This window comes from Marmota marmota, unplaced genomic scaffold, assembly GCF_001458135.2.
Source record: "Marmota marmota marmota unplaced genomic scaffold, marMar, whole genome shotgun sequence".
NCBI classification, from domain to species: domain Eukaryota; kingdom Metazoa; phylum Chordata; class Mammalia; order Rodentia; family Sciuridae; genus Marmota; species Marmota marmota.
Genome location: NW_025999942.1, coordinates 13,005,039 through 13,019,291, shown reverse-complemented (window position 1 = coordinate 13,019,291; position 14,253 = coordinate 13,005,039). Strand labels below are relative to the sequence as shown.

Here is a 14,253-nt window from a genome sequence, read left to right as displayed (position 1 = left end):
CTACATTTCCTTAGGGAAAAGTAAAAACTAAAACACAAAGATAGCAGTTCTTTCCTAAACTATATTCCTGCTCAGGTGAGAGACAGATCAGCAATGCCTGCATGATGTAAGTAGCTAACCCAAGAAAACTTGGCCACTAAAAACCTGAAAGAGAAGCACAGCAGGGTGGAATTATATCTACAAATGTTGTAAGAAAGAACTAGAGAAAAAGAACAGAACAAATAACAGATGAAACCAGTGAAACCTTCAGCTAGGCATTCGGTGAGTGTTTTAACCAAATATCTTCCCACATTTCAGAAGAATAAAGTAACCTCAAGCAACAAAGTAACATGATAGATACTAAAATTATTAATTATAATTTTTACATTCATTAGGGCCAAAACACTCATAAATCAACACAGTTATTTTGCAGTTTCACGTCATTAGGATAAGAAGGCACTTCTTTGTGTTTGAATTTCATAGCAAATGCTCATGTGTTTTTCATGAATATTGTTCTTTTTTGTATCATTTTAGATGTCCAGAAAGTGAATGGCCTGAATGAGACCAGCCAGGAAAAGCAAGAGAGGCATTTCTGGCAAATTGTACTCCCCAACAGCAGCACCTCAACTGAGGAGAGGTTCACATTAGGAACAAGGTTTAACTTGAGCTCAAAGCAGGTTTCAAGTCCGGCTCCAAAGAGTGGGCCAGAGGGGCTTAATGTGTGGCAGAAGGAGCTTCTCCCTAGCAAGCCTGAGGAGGTGCAGGATGGAGAGGAGCCTAGTGGTCTTAACATTCCTGAGAAGCCCCCCAGGCATCCTGATCAAAGAAGTCTACTAAAGGTTCAAAGTAGGCAGCAGCAGTTCCATCACGGTGGACAGGGGAAATCCTTCACAGTGAAGGCATTGTGGACACTGAAGAAGCTTCATGTGGGAGAGGCCTCCAGCACACTCAGTGGAGGTGGAAAAACCCTGGATAAGGTGGCACTTACTGCCCAAGAGATGACTCAGGTAAGAGAGAAAACTTCAGAATGTAATATGTGTGGGGAAACTTTCTGTAAAAACTCTAAAGTCAGTGCACATAAGAAAATACAGAGAAGACTGAAATGTGATGAATGTAGTGGTGGCAAGAAGCTATTGGTTAAGAAGCCATACCTTACGAAACTCCACAGGTCACAATCAGAATCAGAGGGAAAGCCCCATACAGTCAATGAATGTGAGAACTTTTGTCAGAAGACACGACCTACTGGGCACCAGAGGACTCACAGAAGAGCAAGACCCTTTGAAGGTTACGAATATGGAAAGCACTTTCCCCAGAAGTCACACCTCAGCAGGCATCAGGAAACTCCCATAGGGGAGAAGCCCTATGAGTGCAGTATGTGTGGGAAATCCTTTTCCCGGAAGTCCCACCTCAGCAGGCACCAGGGCACACACACAGGCGAGAAACCCTATGGGTGTAAGGAATGCTGGAAGACATTCTACCATAAGTCGTCCCTCACGATTCATCAGAGAACTCACACAGGTGAGAAGCCCTATGAGTGTAAGAAGTGCAGGAAAAGCTTCTACTGTAAATCAGATCTCACTGTGCATCAGAGGACTCACACGGGTGAGAAGCCCTACACGTGTGAAGCCTGCAGGAAGACTTTCTACTCTAAGTCACACCTCACTGTGCACCAGAGAATTCACACGGGTGACAAGCCTTATGCCTGTAAGGAATGCAGGAAGACTTTCAACCGCAAGTCTAACCTCACCGTGCACCAGAGAACGCACACGGGTGAGAAGCCCTATGAGTGTGATGTGTGCGGGAAAACCTTCTATCAAAAGTCCCACCTCAGCACGCACCAGGGAACTCACACAGACGAGAAGCCTTATGAGTGTGAGCACTGCAGGAAGGCTTTCCTTCACAAGTCATCCCTCACTGTGCATCAGAAAACTCACTCGGGCAGCAAGCCGTACACCTGTGAAGAGTGCAGGAAGACATTCCTGCATAAGTCTTCCCTCACCGTCCATCAGAGGGCTCACACAGGCCACAAGCCCTATGTCTGTGAGGACTGCAGGAAGGCTTTCTACTGCAAGTCACACCTCACTGTGCATCGGAGAACCCACACAGGCGAGAAACCCTATGAGTGCGGCGAGTGTGAAAAAGCCTTTCACCAGAAGTCATACCTCAGCAGGCATCAGATGACTCACCAGAATGAGAAGCAGTATGAATGTCAAGAATGCAGGAAAACTTTCTACCGTAAGTCATCCTTCACTGTCCATCAGAGAACACACCTGGGGAAGACGGCACGAATATGATGTATATGGAGAACTCTTCCACCAGGCATCAGAAAATGCACACAGGGGAATCCTCCCACAGTGAGCAAGTGTGGGGACAGAGTTAGCGAGAAGGCACATGTCAGCAGATGCCAGGGATGCCAGAGAGAGAAGTCCCCGCAGCAGGCTCTGTGGTCCCCAGAATCCAGTTCTCTCTGGGGTGCTCAGCCTCCAGGGAGAGCCCTGTGTGGGCCCTGGAGCTGAGTTGCACAGCAGAATGTGTACCTGTGGCAGTCATTCCCCACAGCCCAGCCCAGCCCAGCCCAGCTCAGAACTTCATCAGGTTCTGCTCCCTGAGTTCTCATGCATCCTGGGCCTCATGTGAGCATGACATACCAGGTGGCTGGCCTTGAGAGCCAGAGATACAGGCACTGGGACTTAAGAGAAATGTAATTTATTGGAGAGAGCAGAGGTCTTTCTACTTGTATCCCAGAATGCTCCATTCTTATTTCACATGAGCAAGAAATACTCTGTTGGACCAGTGCATGAGCTATTTGCATTTCATTGCAAACCCACTGTAGTTAATTCACTTTATAAAGTTTCTGAGAGAAGTTACCTCTCTTTTTATATTGCAAAAATTCCCACATGAGAGAAACCTGTACTGTCACCTTTGATTCCCAAGTCAGCTTATGGAAAATAGGAACAATCATATGGAAAAATAACAAATTGAGAATGTCTTATCAGGCAGGTAACTTTCATGAACACTTTATGAATAAAGTAAACCTTCATACATTTCTTTAACTTGTAAAAGCTTTTAACACACCTGACTTTTTATGTATAAACTTTGTAATGAAGGAAATTATCAGTATATGTAATTTGTATGTTTATTTTCCAATGAAAGTGTTGAATATAGTATTGGAGATTATTTTAAAATATTTGACTATATACCAGAAAATACTGCCTGTCAGAGGGTCCTTATCATTATGTACAGAGTCACTGCAGTTGGAAGGAGGCAAGCAGGTGGCATAGCAAGATCCCATCTCAAAACAAAGAAGCAGGTGGATGCTGACTAGGCTTGCATCAGGAATGCCATAGAGGCTACTCAGGGCCTTTCTGAGTTACTGTGGCTGGCTTTGAACTTGTAATTCTCCTTCCTTGGCCTCCTCAGCAGCTGGGATTACAGGAAGGCCTGTGCCACCTCAACCAGCCAGGGGGTCTCTCACATTTCCACTGTCCCTAGACTCCGGGTCCCACTGCTCTCCTTCATTTCCTGAAAGTTAATAAGACTGCTCTGGAAGGCAGGCAGATCTAAGTCCATCAGAAAGCCCCCTGAAGCATTCCTAGTCCCATCCTCACCACCCTCATGCCAGGGTCAGGAGATCAGACAGTGTGAATGAAAAGGCCTTGGACTTGCATCCAGCTTTGGGCTCTGTAGAAGGGACCAGGGAAACTGAAGCCTCAAAGAAACAGTGCCCATACTGTTGTCCACATTGGACCTTCCTGACTTTGGAGTACCCACCTGAGTCTCCTTCCCTGGGCACTGCCTGAGAGGCACACAGCCCAGCTTAGCCGCTGTCCTGTACTTTTTTCCTCAGGCAGCCCTTGATCTTCTCCATGAGGAGAGCAGGCTGGTGTCATGTGCAGGCCCAGCGCTCACAGTGGGCAGGCTTGTGTGGTGTCTGTGAGGCTCAGGGAGGATGTTCCAAGCCCTGAGACCTGAGAGCAGGCTAGTGTTATGTACAGGCCCAGCAATCACAGTGGGCAGGCTGGTGGGGTATCTGTGAGGCTCAGGGGAAAGGTTCCAAGCCCTGAGACCTGAGGGCTCTGTACAGGCTCCCTAACCATCAGGATCCTGTCCTGACTCCTGCCACATCGCCCCCAGTCACCTCCACCATGGATCCCAGCCACACCTCACCCAAGTCACCATGAGCCAGCTCACCCTGCTCCTGCCCAGTTTCTTTGCTGGAGGCACCTCTCCTAGCCACAGCAGAAGGGAAGAGCTGAAGGAGAAAGCTCACCTGCTCTCTTGATCTGGAGGCCTCTCCCCACCTCAAGGCCCTCACCTGCTGCTGCTTTTTCTTCTGGACTGCCTGGGGTTCATCCCTAGGGGGTCCAGGTTGAGGTGCTCCACAACCATGGTCAGAGAAAAGGTAATGAAAATTGCCTGCACTGGTTAGTACTTGACCCTTGACTGTGGGCCCTGGATAAGTGGGTGAGCCAGGTACAGTGATGCTCCCAGATCCAGCACTCGGAGTGTCACCTCAGGCTGTGGCCTGGTCTCTCCAGCCTGACCTCATCTGGAACCTGTGATGTGAACTCACACCTGCCTCACGGTGCCACAGCCCTGAGAGTACCAGTAGCAAGCTCTCTCGCATGTTCTCCTGCCTAAACCTAGTGCCACACGCCATGCCTGCACATCAGGGTCATCAAATACCCATTTTCCAGATGAGAATCAGAGACCTAAAGGAAGACGGTGACTTCCCTCCCCTAGGAGTACATCCCATCTCAGCTATGTTCACCCCATACCCTGGCACCACTAACTACAGTCCCATCCTCTGAGCTCTCGAGGTGTGTGCAGGGCCCAGGAAGGCACAGCCATGGTAGGAGAGGGGCAGGGTGTCCCAGGCAGGATAAATGGCCCCTACTGTCCTCACCCCAAACAATCTTCAGAAGCAGGCCCTGAGGCCATGTTCAACTTCACCTCCTGAGGGAGTTTGCAGAACGGAACACTCCCTCTCCACTCAGGAGGTGCTCTCCCAGAGGGCCTGTTCTCACTGAGGGGGCTGAGCTGAGATTTTACTCTTTGACATGGAAATGTCTTAACATCTGGTCAGGAAGGATCCACTAAGCATGCACAACCTCACAGATACTCTCATAAAACATCTGACAATTGCATTGCTGCTAACGGGTCATCAGTGTAACAGTCCTGGGATGGTTACCCAGCAAGTCACCTGAGAAATGACCAGTGGGACCCTTGTGCTGATTCTTTTATGGAGCAACCTCCCCGCATGTCCTCCTCAGGTGGCCCTCACAGGTGGAGGGGCCAGTGCAGGAAGCATAGGCAGACACTCTGTTTTCCCACTGCAGGCTTGTACACAATGGCTGATGCCCCCCAAGGAGAGGGTTGTGCCCTGTGGATCCTGCCCCTGGGTGTCTGGCACTCCCTCTTCCACTCACTCATTCCGCAGATACTCTCTGCCCTGCTTTGAGTCCAGCACTGTGCTTCCCCAGCCATCCTGACCCCTGTGAGTTTCCCAGGTGAGCTCAGGCCCACTGTGTAAAGGAGGAAGTACGGCCCTGGGGTAGGCAGGGAAGGTGGGCACCAAGAATCACTCATTTTATTGTGTGGGAGGTTCACAATTTCAGGAAGTGTCAGAGATTGATCAAACTGGTGTATAGATTCAACTCCATCCCTAGGAAATCCCAGGGAGGCTTTTTGGTTTTATTATTGCAGACTTTTACGAGTTAATTTTGCAATCCATATTACTCCATGATGGCCAGTAACAAGTATTGTCAAGGATGTGCAGACAAGGAGACCCTTGGGGTTTGGGAATGAGAATGGGGGCACTGTGAGCACGCTGTGGAGCCCCGGGTGGTTTGACAGGCAGTTGCCCTGTAAGCAGGCAGCTCCTCGGTTGGACTGCATCCTGGTTGATGGAAAGGGCAGGCACACCTAGATCCTGGGAACACTGAACAGCAGAACTCTTCAAGCAGCCCACAGTGGACGTATTCCAGGGGTTCATGAGCTGAACAGGTGAGTTTATTCCATCCCAGAGGGAACCTGAAGTCTGTCAGCCAAAGGAGAAACTAACTGGTCCACCACAGGGTGGGCTCCTTCAGCTGACAGACTTCAGCTCCCTCTGGGTTGGAATCAAGACCCACCATGTGAATAGACCATAGTGGGTGGGTGGCTGGGCGACCATAGTGGGTGGGTGGCTGGGCTGACTGTGGGTTTCACGTCCAAGGCAGTTGTGGTTCTCTCCCTCCCTGGGGCAGGAGGCTGGCACTCTCCATGCTGCTTGGTGTTGTTAGGTGGTGTGGGCACCTGCTTCCTCCCTGCTATATTCAACTGAAGCAGGCAGAGGACCTCTCACCCCATTTCCTTAGCCCTTGTGGAGGTGGTTTGGTATGAACAGTTCTTCAACTAAAAGTCTTTGGGGAGTTGATCATCAGTCTTAGTGCCATCTTGCTCTGCATCCTCTGACCTATTATTTATTTCCTTCCACTAGTGTTGGGTTGGTTTGCTGTCTCTCCTGGAACTTGAGACCAACATCAGCCTTTTATTTTGAGTCAGGCTTTGTTAATGCACCACGTATGGCTGCATTCTTCCCTCTTGTTACTTCTTTGAGCATTCTGTGAGTTTTCACATTTTCACATGTTGTGTTTCTGTTGTCATTTGTTTCAGCACACTTACAATTTTCCCTTTTTATTTTGTCAATGGCCTGCTATTCATTCAGTAGCATGTTAAGTTTCCATGAATTTCTATAGCTTCTTTTGATGTTTATTTATAGTTTTATTTCATTTTGGTCAGAAAAGATATACAATATGATTTAAATTGTTTTGAATTTCTTGAGTCTTGTTTACTCAGCCTTACCCAATGTTATGTGTTAAAATAAGACCAGGAAGTTCACAATTTTATGAAGTACTGTCATGTTCTCATGATGCCAGCTCCCCCAACTGGGCGGCAAGTCTGTCCTGAGACTTCCCTCCAGCTGGAACCCCGGGTTTGTGGACTGGTGGAGTTGGCTGGGTCTTCCCCTGGAAGGAGCCGACCCTGGATGACTAGCCAGGTCACAGTTGCTGGGGGCTTGTTGCCCGTTCTGTGTGCTGTCCCTAGTCTCCAAGGCTCCCAAGGTCCAGCCTCTCCCTCCCTCAGCTACAGTTCTCACACAGTCACCTACCTCAAGATGCAGCTTATGCACCTACTACCTTGGTTTTTGGAGGAGGAGGGGAGCTTGCGGTTTCAATTAGGCCATCTTGGAACTTGTGATTTTTAATATGCAGAAATGCTTTTATTTTCTCCTGGATGAGTTCTGAGTTAGTTCCTCAAATTTTCCTCCAGTTCACAAATCTTCTCTTCATCGGTGAAGAAGTCTGCTGCTTAAGTTTCCTATTAGGTTTTAAATTCAGTGAGATTCAAGACAGTGGATTAGATAGAGGAAGGTTTCGTTCCTAGTTGCTCCATGTCTTGGGATTCAAGCAGCATGAATACTGCTGCTCCGTGAGATGGGTGAAAGGAGATATCATTGAAATTCATCAACAGACAATCTTAGAGACTCAGAAACAGGTACACTGAACAAAGGACAAGAAAGAGTACAAGGGAGCCAAGCCAGATGTAGAGCCATGGGGCACTGGTTCACCTCAGAGGAGTGGGCTAGCACACAGAAATATGGGGACTGATTGGCCTGGAAGCACCTGTTGATCAGAAAAGCAGCTGAGCTTAGCTGATCCAGAGCCTACACAGTGAATTGGTCTTTGGAAAGTACTCTCAACCAGCAAGTGGAGAGCTGAGGTGGGGAGCCGCCTGGGCAGACCTTGCTGCAGCCTGCTGCTGAGAGAACCCAGGAGACCAGAGCACACATTCATTCTCCTGAGCACCCACTGTGTGGCCTAGGGTGTACCACGCAAAATGCGAGTGAAGTGGGCACAGAGAAGGTTGTACCCAGGGGCTCAAGTCAGAGACACAGTGGGAAGCCCAACTCACTCTCCCTTTGGGTCTGAGGGCTCCTGTGGCCAGCTGAAGAGAGACGGGAAACTGAAAAGGCAGGTGTGAATGCCCTGGGGGACTAAGCCCAAGGCCTCACTGTGGCCAGCAGAGTGTGGAGGACTGGCTCCCTGCCCCAGGAGTAGGGTTATTGGGGGGGCTCCTGAGATGGAGACCCCAACAGAGATCAGCAACTGCTAGGCCCTAGTGGTGTGTTGATCTAATCTCTCCAAAGGTGGTATCACCCAACAAAGCCCCTGAGACCTCTTCCTCCTCTTTCTCCTCTTCCTTCACTAAGCCCCAGCTGCAGAAATCTCCACTTAGAACTTAGAACACTGTAGCAGCAGCAACACACTGGGAATGTTCTATCTGATCTGTCTAGACAAAGGTCTAATGAAAACAGCCCAGGCCATCCTACCTTATCCTGGACAGAAGGGGAGATGAGAGCCTTTCAACCCACCTCAGCTTCAGGCCACTCCATCTGGCAGCTGGGTGAGCACCAAAAGGGAAGTTAAGAACTCCTAGCTCACCCCCCATCTAAACATAGCCCAAGGAAAAATGGAAAGAACAAGGGGCAGAGGCAGTGATCGATATCCATTCTCATGGAAAATTTTTACCACCTCAGTGGGAAAATTCTTTCATTTTTCATTAAGAATTTTCCTCCTTCTTCTCCTCCTCTTCTTTCCCCTCCTCCTCCTCCTTTTCCTCCTTTTCCTCCTTTTCCTCTTTCCCCTCCTCCTCCCCCTCGTCCTCCTCCTCCTCCTCCTTTCCTCTTTCCCCTATTCCTCCTCCTTTTTCCCCTCCTCCTCCTCCTCCCCTTTCCCCTACTCCACCTCCTCCTCCTTTTTCCCCTCCTCCTCCTCCTCTTCCCCCTATTCCTCCTCCTCCTTTTCCTCTTTCCCCTACTCCTCCTTCTCCTCTTCCTCTTTCCCCTCCTCCTCCTCCTCTTCCTCCTCTTTCTTCTTCACATTTTCTTGCTGTGATGATTGGCTTGTGGATATATATACGAATACATATCTGTTTCTTTTTTTTTTCATTTTTAGTGACAGTTTTCCTTGACTTTTGAAGATTAAAGAATTTTGTTTGTTGGTTTTGCTTTTGATTGCTTGTTTCTCTTATTTCACTTTCTCTCCTTTCTTCTGCTAACAGCCAAATTCTATTCTCTCTTTCTCCCTTTACTTTGCTTTTTTTTCTATTTTTTAAATTATTCTTTGTAGCATCACCTGCTACATATTCTCTACTTTCTCTCTTTTCACATTTTGAACATTCTAAACTTTCTTTTACTTTCCTATCACATTTTATTTTCTCATAATAAACTGTGTTTTAAAAACCTTTTAGAATCATTTGGTTTATGTACCTTCTGCCCCCACCATTCATTTGCAGTTATTAGTATGGTATTTGGCACCAGATGAATGGGGGAAAAATGTAGTGGGTTTATTTAGCCATAAAGAAGAATGAAATTATGCCATTTGCAGGAAAATGGATGGAACTTAAGAACATTATGTTAAACAAAATAAACCAGACTCAATGTCACGTGTTGTCTCTCATCTGTGGATGAGAGGAAGAGGGAAAAGAAAGGTGGGAGAGGGCGGAGATCTCATGAAAATCAAAGGGAGATCAGTGGAACATAGGAAAGGGATACATAAGGGAGGAGGAGAGGGAAACAGAAATACTGGGGGTTGATAATGGCCAAATCGTATTATTGTGTCATGTGCATATATGGATATGTAACAGCAAATCCCACCATTATATGCAACTGTAGTGCACCAATAAAAAAAATAACGATGAAGAATTTAAATCATGAAAACAATAAAGTCAGTGACAATAAATTTCACTTCTCTAGCCTTTATTTCATATTCATCTTTTGGATATATTTTCTCTTTAACATATGGCTTTGAAAACTCATTTTAATTCTTTAAATTATGTACTTTCTCTGTTAGTTTATCATGATTTATTATTGTTTCTGTTGTCACTGCTGATTTTCTTCTTGCGGGTTTTTCCTTACTGGTTAAATGGGTCTTTAGTAGGTCTTACCTCCCTGCCCTGCTGAGCCAGGTCAGCCCTGGATTATAGATGTGCTTACGGTAGGAACTTTGTGTGTTTGGGGCCTCCAAGTTCTCTCTTTGGGTATCATAGACAGAGATGATTGATAGATACAAAACAGACAATAGGTAGGTAGGCATAGATGATAGGTAGGCAGATGTAGATTTAGGTAAAATACAGGTATAAATGTAGATTTGTAGACACTGGTGATGTTCGGCTCCTCAGCTTCTGGGTAGCGTGAATCTGAGGCTGGGCCTGGCATTTTCATTTCCCAAGCAGGTATCTTTATTTTCCACACAGAATCTTCCTGCCTGCCTCCTAAAGAACTGGAGGAGCTTTCTCTGGTCTCTGCTGTGGGTGGGTGCTGAATGTCCCCCACAGGCCCATATGTTAAAGGTTTGGTCCTGCGTGGCCCTAAGGAGAAGAAGTGGACACTTTAACGGGGCCTCACCCAAGGTCTTTGGTTCTTGGGGGCTGCCTGGTAGGATCCAGCCCACTACTCCTACTCCTTCTTTCTATGTCCTGGTGATGAGATGGGCAGCTGACTCGAGGAAGTGTCCACACACCACAGTCATGGTGATGAGCCAGTCTTCTCTCAGGGCATGTTGATGGTTTCAGATGTTTTGCTGTGGTGATGGAAAGGTGATGAACACAGTCACATTCACAGTGTGGACAGTCCATCCTTGGCCTGAGGGTGGTGTAGGTGTCCTTCTCCCAGCTGTCAATCTAATCCTAGCCCAACTTATGATAATGGCAACTGCAACCCGCCTGTCAGATTGTCTGCCTGTCCCACCCAGCCCAGGGATGCTGCAGCCCCTGTCTCTGCACCTGAGTTCCTTCTTCCTGCTCTCAGCTTCATCCTCACTCCTCTGAAGCTGCTTCCCCCTCAGTGTTGACACCTACAGATGGCCCTTGATTTCTTTCAATCTCCACTATGAGTTTTAATGCATTATTTATGAGAGTTTTGCATATTGGGGAAAATGTCCACATCTGTAAAATGAGAACAACAGGGCCATTTTCAAAATCAAGGTGACAGTGCATATAAAATATGGAGCACTATACCTGGCTTGTCACTGATTTCTAATGATAACAATGGCAATGATGACAAAGATGGTGTCATCTCCAGCCCCACCTCTCAGACTGTTTCCTCCATCTCTACCTAACAGACACCTACCTATGATACAGACCAGGTATCCCCCATCAAAGAGACCCCCTACCATAACTGTAGCATATAAGTTTCTCTCTTGATCAACAAGATCTTTACAGATGTCAGCAGGATTTCTGCAGACAGCACTGTGGTTTGAAGGTTCCTTTTCCTTGTAAGTGCCTGGTTTGCAGACTAAAGTTGTGATGCAGTCTGTCTCAAAGAGAGCTTGTTGCTATGCTACAGATACTATCTCTGTTTTCTTGGTAAAAACTTGTGAAACCTCTGTCTAGCCTAACCCATTGTCATGTAAACACCCCCACTGAATATAAATCCAAAAGAATTTCCAGACTCAGGGTCCAAAGATGCTTAGGTATTAGCCCTTCTGGACTGCTGTGGCTTAAATAAACCTACTCCCTGAAAATTCCTCGGTGTCCCGCCTCATCTGTCCAACATCACCTACTTTTCAGGAGTGTCTTGAAAAATGCCCCTGGACCCTCCCATGAATTAGTCACTGCCCCTGGTTTCTTGCAGCACCTTCTGTGAGCTTGGTCTGTACAGCTTGGACGTTTCTGTGAGACGTGGTAAAGTAAGTCGCTGACATGACACTGACAGCCCAGGGCATACCTGTCAGCCGAGCATGTTCCCCGGGAGCAGGATCTGGTTCGCAGTTTTTGCGCTGCTTCCAAGCCACCCCCAGGGCCTTTTCTCTGCTGGTCTTCACCTGTCCACCTCCTGGCGATTTTCTACTCTTTACTCTGTGAGGCTGGGTTCCTCTCTTTCGCCTACTCCTTTACATTTTCTCTGTGTTTTCTCCTTGTTTTTACCTCACAATGCAAGTGCTATTTCAGGAGGTTATTATCCCTCACCCTGCTTTAAGGACTGGAATAATGGGGACCTTGCAACACTTAAGCTATGAAATGACCTGTCTGGTTTCAACATGCATTTGGCTCAATTGAAGCAATGGTGAGCCATGGTGATAATAAAAACAAAACCAACTCCGATATTGAAAAGTCCTTGAAATACATCCACGTCATTCTTATTTTACATGGGTTTTGCCTTTTTACTTCATGACTCTTACTTTTATTGAGACAGGACATCAGTACATCCATGGTAGGTGCAGTAATTGAAAACAGAGATCCAGGCAGCAAGTGAGATTCCTCATCCTCAGCACCCTTCACTCCAGTCCAGGGAACAGACATTCTCTTGGTGTTAGCTGAAACGCAGACAGCCCAGGTTCTTGCAGAAGATACTGCAGATCCACATTATTTCCATTTCCTTTATTTATCTGAGGCCTATAAAGATTAATATGAAACATTAATTAATCAAATTGACTACATATAGCTTTTATTACAACCGAATCTTGACTCACAATCAATTCATTGCTTTTGATTCAAAAAGCTGAAGGATGCTTTAATTTTAAATTTACAAGGACAAGTCTTGGCCAAAGGAAACAGCTGCTAGAAACTCAGCCAGATGTGGCCCTCTGGTGGCTGTGCTTGGGAAATGCGGCTCCCCTCCTCTAGTTGGCAGGGCTCTGTTGAATCCAGCCATTCATTGTCTAGGGTGCCTGTAATCACATCCAACCAAAGACCTAAAGCAGAGTGGTTCAAGAAGAGAATCCTGAGGTGAGTGGACCAGACCTGCTGTCACTATTTCCAGTGTGTGACCACCTACAGAGGAGAGAAAATGCTAGAATTCCTCAAGGACATTACGTTCAATGTGCTGAAGAAACATAGAAGGAGCCAGGGCTAAGGAGGAGGGAGAGGAGAGGAGAGGAGGGGGAGAAAGGGAAGAGGAGGAATAGGAGGGGCCAGGGCTAAGGAGGAGGAAGGAGAGGAGGTGGAGAGGGGGTGAGGGGGAGAGGAGGACCTGAGGCTAGGGAGGAGGAAGAGGAAGAGGGGTCAGAGCTAAGAAGGGGAAGGAGATGGAGGAAGAGGGGCCAGGTTGGAGTGGGGAGGGCTGGAAGAGGATCCAGGATCCCTGCAGAGGGCACCCAGAGAGAGCTCACAGGTCTGTTTAGGGGAAGTTGCTGGGAAGGGTTCTTTTTTCTTTTCTTTCTTTTTTAAAAAATTAATCTCATCTTGAGTGGGTAATCATGTACCTTTTTAAAAATTTTTTTCCTTTTTTGATTTTTTTCCTTATTCTGTTTTATCCCTGTTTTTCTTTTTTAAAAAAATAGAATTGAAATTCACATAGCATAAAATTAACCACTTAAAGTATAGCATTCCGGGGCATTTATGACACAATGTTTTCTACCACTGTTGTAGGGACAAATGAGGCAAGGCACTGAAGATAGCAGGAAATAGTTTTATTTGGCTGCAGCCAGGTTCAGAGGGCACAGCTTTTGCTGTAATCAATCAATCCCCTGAATCCTGAGTTCAGGTATTTTCAGAGTTTTATACCCAGCATGTAAGGGGAGGGACTCAGAAGTTCACAGTCTGCAGAAGTTCACATAAAGCAGCTTTTTCTTTCACTGTTTTGGGCAAGTTAACCCTTCAAGAACAACACCTGAGAAGGGGAGAGCTTCTTCTCCCCTTTCTTTCCTCCCCCTGCCAGCTGTTACCATGGAGCCCAGTTGATAACTCATCTTAAAAATGTAGTCATCTCTGTGAAGCCCAGCTCAAGGCCAGAGGCCTTGTTTGCACATTTCTACAAGCTACTTTACTGGATATATTTGTGAAAACTAGTAAGGGGGTGTCCAGCACCTGGAGTACTGGTATCTTATCGGCCAGTGGCCAAGTAAAACAGGGCAACACGAAAATAGGAAGTTTATCTACATTGAACTCTTTTGTAGAGACTCTTTTGCTGACAGTCCTAAAGTCAACTACGGTGAAGATTTCCAGAGAAGCCCAGTTAAGACTTTTCTGTGGAGAAAGGGGGTGCCACTTTACCATCTCTGATTTCAAAACATTCTCAGCATGCTCAAGTAAAACCTCCAAACCACAAAGCAGCTGCACTCATTTCCACTTCCACCTCCTGCCCAGTCCCAGTCCTTGACACCCAAAATTAATTTTTGTTGGCTTTCTGCCTCTGTCCTTCTCTCTCTCTCCTTCTCCCTCCCTCTCTCCCTCTCACCCCCATGTCCCTCTGTCTCCCTCCCACCCTCCCCCATATCTCTCTCTCCCTCC

At 46.9% G+C, this 14,253-nt stretch overlaps 1 protein-coding gene across 7 annotated transcripts in view; it reads left to right on the top strand.

The window, feature by feature from the left end:
* The window catches only part of LOC107153243 (zinc finger protein 39-like), a 33,880-nt gene extending 30,737 nt beyond the window's left edge, over positions 1-3,143 (top strand). For all 7 annotated transcript variants that reach the window (XM_048801399.1, XM_015498787.2, XM_048801398.1 and 4 more), the window contains one exon: positions 514-3,143. In XM_048801399.1, the coding sequence (XP_048657356.1) occupies positions 514-2,273 (1,760 nt within the window). In that variant the 3' untranslated portion in view covers positions 2,274-3,143. The remainder of the gene's footprint in view (positions 1-513) is intronic.
* The last annotated feature ends 11,110 nt before the right edge of the window (positions 3,144-14,253 follow it).